Source organism: Camellia sinensis, chromosome 8, assembly GCF_055761805.1.
Source record: "Camellia sinensis isolate YWXY chromosome 8, ASM5576180v1, whole genome shotgun sequence".
Lineage (NCBI taxonomy): Eukaryota > Viridiplantae > Streptophyta > Magnoliopsida > Ericales > Theaceae > Camellia > Camellia sinensis.
In genome coordinates, this window is record NC_138968.1 from 107,941,957 (window position 1) to 107,950,862 (window position 8,906).

Genomic DNA, 8,906 nt, shown 5'->3' on the forward strand with positions numbered 1-8,906 from the left:
AGCATCCTTGCATGCGTGTGAGTGACTGCCATGAATAGCATGCTTACCATGAGGCTATTTGCTTATGTGATATAACTGCCTGAATGCTTGTGGGTGAAGGTTGGGTTATCTGAATTGGAATAAATCATCAAATGTTTTCAAGCCTACCTACGGGTAGCAAAACCTCTTTCAAAAACGAACATGAAATGTTTTGGTTCCAATTCAGGCGACCTAGTCTATACTTGTATGCTGTGCGCATCACATAGTAACCTAGGCTAATAAACCGGAATAAGAACTCACAATGTTTTCAAAAATTGATATCATGGTTAGTAGAGGCCGGTCTATGACCGGGCGAGCGGGGGTGCTCACGAAGTGACCTTCCCCAATCGTACCCAAGTTCCCGAGCCGAGGCAACTTTGGTGATGACGGACACGTGGCCTTTTGGCACCGAGTCAGGGTTTCCTAAATTTCCCAAAAATAAAATATTTAGGTGGCGACTCTGTATCTGGCAAAGCAGTCCATGTTTGGCACTTCTTTCAAAAATCTGTTTTCCTAAAACGATTTGCCGGATTTGGACTCTTTGGTTCAGACTTAGAACCGTGACAATTTTAGGGTCCTGAGCTGTAGTGACCCCAAACGAACAGAACGGGACTCATCCTCCCGGGGCGTTCGGGGACGTCTACAAGAACCTAAAATTGATTTAAAAGAAAATTTTCTATCCAGATGTTGTTTTGCTTATTTTCAATCAATTTGAAGCAATTCTTGAAGGAAAGTATGGCAAACTTATTGCATTTGGATGAACTCCATATTGTTCTTAATGATGGGCAATCATTAGCACGTAGGTCACTTATTTCAAATGAAATCTCTGGCAATTCTTAAAGCTTCTTACAACCATTCAAATGCAAGCCCGACAGCCTTGAGAGTTGATTCATGCTTGCAGGTAAACTTTCCATACTGTTTCCACTTAGATATAAATGTCGCAATGAGTAGATGCGACAAATGGCTGTGGGGATAGATTTTAAATTACAGTAATTGAGATCTAGTTTCCATAAAGACTCTAACCCTGGCAAAGCTGCTAGTTCCAAAGCATTGGAATTCTCTCTTTCTCTCTCTCTCTCTCTATCTCTCTCTCTCTTTGTCAAATGGAAGGCAAGAATAAAGAACTCCATGAATTAGATGCCATTGCTTTACACCCTTATAAGGATAGCATTTTAAGCTTCTTCAAAAGTCCAATGGAGAATGGGAGTTGTCTAATTGCAGTCCAATCTGCACGAAGCACTTTCAAACAGTCCAGCTCACCCACGTCTTGCCGCAGTTTGTCAAGTTTGGAACAACTAGACAGGTTTAAATCTTCAAGAGCTTTCAATTGACAAATGTTGTTCGGAATACTTCTCAAGTTTTTTACAATTTCTCAAACTAATAAAACCAAGGTTGGTAAGATGTCTAACTGAAGGTGGAAGTTCACTAATACCAGTCCCATCTAAACGAAGCTTTGATAAACATCCCATATATCCCATGTTGACTGAAATGTTGTCAAGCTTTGAGCACCCAGACACAATAAAAACTTCAAGATATTCCAATTGAATGCCACGTGGACAACACTTGAGATTTTTGCAGTCCTTCAAGTTCAAACAAATAAGCCTTCTGACAACTACAATGGATGGATGAAGATTAACCAAACCTGTATAGCCTTTAAGAATCAGTCTTTCAAGATTTGGGACCCCTGTGAAGTCTTGGCTCTTCGTTAGGTATGCCGAGTGACTAAGGTTCATGATTCTTAACTTGTGTAAATGCTGTTGAACAAAAATAAAAATAAAAATAAAAATTACCGAAATTATATTGTGTCAAGGACTTTGCACCTTATTCAAAGTAATTAAAGAAAATGCATATCCATACCATTGTTCCCTCCCAAAGTTGTTCAATGCCACTATAGGTTAAGTGAAGTTCAACAAGATGCTTTGGTTGAAATGTTGAAGGCATGTATTTCATAGGGTACCCTAACCAATCAAGATATCTTAACTTGTCCACTTGGGTCAGGATATTGTACAACTATGTGTAGACACCCCATTTTTGACCGTCCTCAAGACTTGGACGTCACCGTTGGAACATTCGGTGATCATCCGTGCTTGTGTTCGTCTCGAGTTCCCGGAGGTCTCGGCTGCGCGCCTCGCCTCAGGCTCTCTCGACTCGACTTTTCGGTGTCTGGTTTTGCACCAAACACTTGTGTTTTTGCCTTGAAAGGCAGGGAATGGCTTGTTGGCCATTCCCACACCCCACCGGCTGTCCCCTCACATCACCAGCCGTTTATTGGTGCCACCGGCAGTGGTTTCTTAAAACCAATGGCCGGTCGGCACTTTATTTTGCCGACCGGCACTTTGTTTTGGCCGGTGACCTTTTTTTTGCTGGCCGGTGTGACCCTTTTGCACCCTTCAGACTTGGTGCATGCCAGCTGGAATGCACCAACACTCCTCCTCGTGCATGAAGTGGTTGTTTTGAGCCTTTGCACCCCTTTTCCTTCTAGAAGGTTGAACCCTTTGGCCAAGCTTTTTGAGGAAGCTTGGCCAGCTGTCCTAGCTTCCTCAAGAAGCCTTGACTCCTTTGCCCCCTTTGCCCCTTTCACTTAGCTTCTTTGAGAAGCTTAAACCATTTCCCTTTACCTATATAAGGACCCCTCTTCTCCCATTGTCAAGAGTTAGTGGTTTTGAAAGAAAAACCAGAGCTTATACATATATATATATATATATATATATATATATCTGATATATACACCCTCTCTCTCTATATTTTACTCTCTCTCCTCCCTTGTGTGTGTTTTGTGGCCTAAAAGTGCATTTTTACCTTAGTTTTGCACTAAGACACACACTACCACACCTTGCTTCGAGTTTGAGAAACATTGAGGGTTGATTCTTAAGGTTTTGGACTGATTTTGGTCAGAAAAGAGTGGCTGGACCAACTGTTCTTGAAGTGTTCTTCAAGGTTTCTGCAGGGAGTTTTTGCCGACCGGCACTGTAGAGTGCCGACCGGCCATGGATTGGTGGCCGATAATATGAAACCCCAGCTGATGGATCAGTTCCATGGCCGGTGGGTATTCCCTTCAGCCGATGGTGTCCTACAGGGTTCAGGGAACCTGTCCCAGGATTTTGGCGGTTTTCAGAGAAGCAGGGCAGTGTAAACAGAGGCAGCAGTGGTATGGTACGGGCTTTCGGGGCAAGATAAATCCGAGCATGCAACATTCACGCATCCCGAGGCGGGGGCTGCGGCCATCTTCTCTTTGCATTTAATTTGTTAATTAGATTAGAAATTTTGTAATAATTAATTTAGTATTATTTATTCGGACTGTAATATTTATTCGGACCCTCCGAGCGAGGGCAATTGTGTAATAAATGTGCGTGAGTGTGTGTATGTCTTCCAACCCCACGTCTTTCTTCTCTTTTATTTACCCGCTTATGATGGTAGACTAGGACATATTTAAATTAGCATACCTTATGCTATGCATGTGTGCATCCACACATTTGTCTTACATGCATCGGGCTCGGCGCATCACTCTAACTGCATTTCTATTTTAATTTCAAATTGAATACGTGTTAGTTGTACCATTTCACATGTCATTGTAGATTAGCCAAGCCTATCTTAGTTGCATTTTGCATGTGTTGCATTAGCCATCTTAACATGAACTAGGATCATGCATATGATTACTAACTAGTTTCTGTTTTGGCTTGGAGTACTCTGTAAGTTCTTTTGCTTTAGCATCCTTGCATGCGTGTGAGTGTTGCCATAATAGCATGATTACCATGAGGCTAGCTGCTTATGTGATATAACTGCTTGAATGGCTGTGGATGGAGGTGGAATCACCTAAATTGGAATAATGCATTAAAACTGTGAGTTTTAAGCCCACTAGATAGTGGCAAAATCATTTTTTTTCTAAAGTCCACTTGAGGGTGGCAAAATCTGCATTTTAGCCTACTTGTGAGTAGCAAACCATTTCCGAAACAAACATGAAATGTTTTGTTCCAATTTAGGCGATTTGGTCTATACTTGTCTGCTGTGTGCATAACATAGTAAATTTAGGCTAATAACCGGAATAAGAACGCATAACATTTTCAAAATTGGATATCATGGTTAGTAGAGGCCGACCTTCGGATCGGGTGAGAGGAGGTGCTCATAGCTGACCTTCCCCAATCATACCCAAGTTCCCGAGCCGAGGCAACTTTGGTGATGACGGACACGTGGCCTTTGGCACCGAGTCAGGGTTTCCTAAATTCCCCCAAAATAAAATATTTAGGTGGCGACTTTGTATTTGGCAAAGCAGTCCATGTTTGGCACTTCTTTCAAAATCTGTTTTCTCAAAACGATTTGCCGAATTTGGACTCTTTGGTTCAGATTAAGAACTGTGACACAAATTGAGTCCGAACTGTAGCACGAAGGCCTCACGCGGGCCCGTCTACACTATGCCTTCCACTTTTTTTGTTCCCTAATAACCAAGCAAATAATATTAAAAGCCTGAAAAATCATGCAGAGCTAGCTTTTATTAATTAAACAAGTTTTGAGTGTTCATGCTTTTCTGTAAGACCTCTTACTATATTGTCCATTAGTACATGTTTTATATCTTCATCACGCCATAACCTAGTGTGCTTTTCAGGCTCGTTAGGTGTTTGTTGGAAAACAATATACCACCCTAGTTCTTGTATCAAATCATGCATCAACAGCTTATTTTCGAAGATGGTTATAAGAGAATTTTTAACAAGAACATCTATTCCAATAATTGGGTGGAAGCCACAACTTTCAATTACTTTGGTTACATCATTTTTGTCCATCCCCTTGAAAAAACATGCAATATCTAAGAATATTTCTTGCTCTTGCCAATCCAATGCATCGTAACTTATTCTAAGTACTTCTTGAACTTCCATCATAGGGCTTTCTTTTAGTCTTTTTAATGAACTTTCCCATTCATCTTTGTTTCGACCACAAAGAAAAGCACCTAAAACTTTGAGAGCTAAAGGAACTCCTTTAGCATACTTTGCTGCACGACGTACAAGCCCTCCATAGCCTCCCATTTGCTGGTGTTTTTGTAAGGCTTTCAATTCGAATAGTTCTGTAGCTTCATCTTCTCTTAATTCCTCAACCTTATAAATATGTGTTATGCCATATCCAATTAACGCATGTTGATTTTGAGTTGTTATGATGATTCTACTTCCAAAACCGAACCAATTGTGCTCTCCTACCAATTTTTCGAGTTTGGTTGATTCATACACATCCTCAAGCATGATAAGAACTTTTTTACGACATACCATGTTCCTTATCATATGCACTGCACGACCATCACTTCCTACTTTCAAATCCTTTTCCATTAAGATTTCAGAAATGAGTTGTTCTTGCAAAGTTTTTAAACCACATTTTTTTGAAACTTCTCTAACATTCTCAATAAAGCTGTAACCTTCAAATTGGCAAGAGATACAATCATAAACAACTCTGGAAATAGTAGTCTTACCTATTCCACTCATTCCCCAAATCCCTACAACACGAGCATCATCCACCCCTAAACCTAGTAATTTAATCACTTTCTCCATACGAGAATCCATCCCAACTAAATCTTTGCCAATGCGTGAATATGTGTGACTTAATTTTCTAAAAAGTAACCCAACAACTTCTTGGATGAACATTCATTCAGACTTGCAAATTTAGGGGAATAGTAATAAATTTATTCAGCAAAACTCAAAAGAGTTGTAAGAAGGAAAAATGTCATTAGTTTGGTCAAATGTGATTGATTTTGCTCATTGCAATTGAAATCTATATATTATATAAAGAAAATGGTGTTTTTAGTGAGGAGTCTTGTGACAGTTTCAATATCTCATACTAATTTTCTTGATTTTCTTAATTTTAAACGATTAAAAAAACTCCATTGGTTAGCTTCCACTTAACCATATAAAAATAAAACTCTAATCAGTTTATGATTTATTTGGCAATCTCACATTAGGAGAAGAAGGAAAAAGTGAGATTTTTTACTCATATAAAATGAATCTTCTACTCCCATTTAATATTGTAGTGTTGTGCATGTTTCAATTCAATATAGTTTAAATTTTAAAATAAATTTAAAAATTTTAATTAAGTAATTTTTTTTGTAAGTTTGTTGGTTTTTTGACCTAGCCGATTAGGCTGAATCATTTTTGATTTGACTAATTCATTAGTTTAACTGTGATTTTAGCGATTTTTTCAAAATATATTGATTAGATTTGTTTGATTCGAAATAAACTAAAGATTGATCTGATTAAAGATTGAACGACTGAGATTGTTTGATTAGAAATAAACTTCCTGCCTAAATAATTGTTAACTTTTATTTTATAATCCCACATCGAAAAAAGAAGAAAAAAAAAATGAGTTTTTCACTTATATAAAGTGAACCTTAATATTGTAGTATTGTGCATGCTTCAATTCAAGACAGTTTAAATTTTAAAATAAAATTAAAATAATATTTAAAAGTTTTAATTAATTAATTTTTGTATAAGTTGGTTAGTCTTTTGACCTAGCCGATTAGGCTAATCATTTTCGGTTTGATTGATTGACTGGTTTAACTGCGATTTTATCGATTTTATCAAAATATATTGGTTAGATGTTTGATTCGAAATAAACTAAAGATTGACCTGATTAAAAATTGAACGACTGATTGCTTCATTAGAAATAAACTTTACGTCCAAATAATTGTTAACTTTTATTTTACAATTCCATATCGGGAAAAGAAGAAAAAAGTGCGGTGTTTCACTTATATAAAATAAACCTTCTGCTCTTATTTAATATTGTAATGTTGTACATTCTTCAATTCAAGGCAGTTTAAATTTTAAAATTAAAATAAAATTTAAAAATTTTAATTAATTAATTTTTGTATAAGTTGATTGGTCTTTTGACCTAACCAATTAGGCTGGACCGTTTTTTGTTTAACTAATTCGCTGGTTTAACCGTGATCTTAACGATTTTATCAAAATATATTGGTTAGATTTATTTTGATTCGAAATAAACTAAAGATTATCCAAATTAAAGATTAAATGATTGATATTGTTTTATTCGAAATAAATTTTTCACCTGAACAATTGTTAATTTTTATTTTACACAATTCCACATCGGGAAAACAAAGAAAAAGTGAGTTGTTTCAGTTATATAAAGTAAACATATGCTCCCATTAAATATTTTAGTGTTATGCATGTTTCAGTTGAAAATAGTTTAAATTTTAAAATAAAATAAAATTTAAAAGTTTTAATTAATTAATTTTTATATAAGTTGGTTAGTCTTTTAACCGATTTTAATGATTTTATCAATATATATATTGTTTTATTTCTAAACGGTATGCTTAAGTTTTATCACAAACTTTAACAAAGAATAAACTAAAAATAAAAAATTTATAAAATGAAATTTATCAATATATATTTTTTAATTTATTCTATTTTTTTTCATATTTACCAATTAAATTATGACATCTATTTATTATTATAAACTTAAAATATACAATTAATGACATAACAACTGCAATATATATTCTAATATAATGGTTAAAATTTAATTCATTCTAAATTATTTTTCTATACTTTTTAAATAAATTTTATATTATTATTTAATTTTAAAGTTATTTTTAATTATTTAGTTAGCACATGCATCACATGGGTTCATATGCTAGTATTTCTTAATAGAAAGTATATGAGAAAAAGATAATAATAGATTAGCACATAAACATATATATAAATAACTCAATTTAAAATTTATGATACATTGTCTTCGTTTGGGATGTAGGTTGGCTTTTTGACTTTTTAGTTTGGAATGAATTTTTTGAATTTTTTTGACTTTGTGAGAAAAAAAATGAAATAATTATGAATTGATGTTACAACTTTTAACTTATAAACTAAAAAGCTTATTTTATCTTACTTACCCCAAAAAAGCTTGTTTTATCTTTTTTTTGGGCTAAAATAGTCCAACCTCCCCAAAACTAACATACCAGCTCTTTCTTAGTTACTGCAATTACGCATTTTCTTTTAACTTGGTATAGAGCATATTATTTTATTATCAATTGGTATATTAATTGGTGTATTAATATACTTTATATCATTATTATTGATCTTGCCCATTATATAAATTACAAATATTTAAAATCTCTAAAATTATGTCACATCATCTATTGATATACTAATTAGTATATCATCTTCTTCTATCTACGCATCGCTTCCCCTTTTGGTGGGCCCATAACCCACAGGTCCCAAGTTATGTTGCTATTTGTTGCTTACTGTCTTGTTAATTCTGATTAATCTGTCTCTATTCTACTTAGTATCTGCCTTCAGTCATCTTAATCTGTCAAAATTCTATCTGTGTCTTTCCACTATGTAACTAGCCACCCAACCTTCGTCTGGTCCTTGGTAAGTCCTTTGGTTAGGCAGTGTTGGATTTTAGGGGTCCTCTGAAATGGGTATGTGTGAAAACATAGTATGTGAAAACATGATCAATTTAGACAATGTATTAAGATTCCTGTAAGTCATTTACATAGTCAGAACTATGAGTCGATTATTTAGAAGTAACTCTTCAGTCAGTTCTAGGTCAACAACTTTGTCCTCCATACCTAATCAAGGATTATTAATTAATGAAGAAGATGTAGAAATACAGAACGATAAACTCGATTTAAGTTGGACTATACCAAAATTATCTGTTAAAGACATTTATAAAACTACTTTTTTACAAAATAATTTTCATGTTAATCTGCATGTTAAAACTTTAGAACAAGTTTATGCTTTAGCTAAACCTAGAGAAACCTATCAATTATTGGATGCTAACACTATTAAACGTCATTTGAAAATTGGTCACAATTTTGTTCATTTAGGATTAATTCAAATTGGAATAAAACCATTAACTCCACAAGGTAAAAATACTTCTGTTTTATTATGTTTACGTGATGC

At 35.0% G+C, this 8,906-nt stretch overlaps 1 protein-coding gene across 1 annotated transcript; it reads right to left on the reverse strand.

The window, feature by feature from the left end:
* Nucleotides 1-1,331: 1,331 nt before the first annotated feature.
* LOC145797954 (disease resistance protein Roq1-like) lies at nt 1,332-5,558 on the reverse strand. Its single transcript, XM_082885397.1, has 2 exons — nt 4,557-5,558; nt 1,332-1,772 (listed from the first exon to the last, which is right to left on the reverse strand). Exons 1-2 carry the CDS (start codon nt 5,556-5,558, stop codon nt 1,332-1,334), a joined length of 1,443 nt encoding a protein of 480 aa, XP_082741523.1.
* Nucleotides 5,559-8,906: the final 3,348 nt, after the last annotated feature.

What these genes read in the sequence shown, in the direction of transcription:
- LOC145797954 (XM_082885397.1), bottom strand. Translation starts at nt 5,558, where the DNA reads ATGGATTCTCGTATGGAGAAAGTGATTAAATTACTAGGTTTAGGGGTG. An exon ending in ATGTACTAATGGACAATATA is followed by an intron (nt 1,773 to 4,556) that starts GTAAGAGGTCTT and finishes TTTGTTCAACAG; the next exon opens with CATTTACACAAGTTAAGAAT.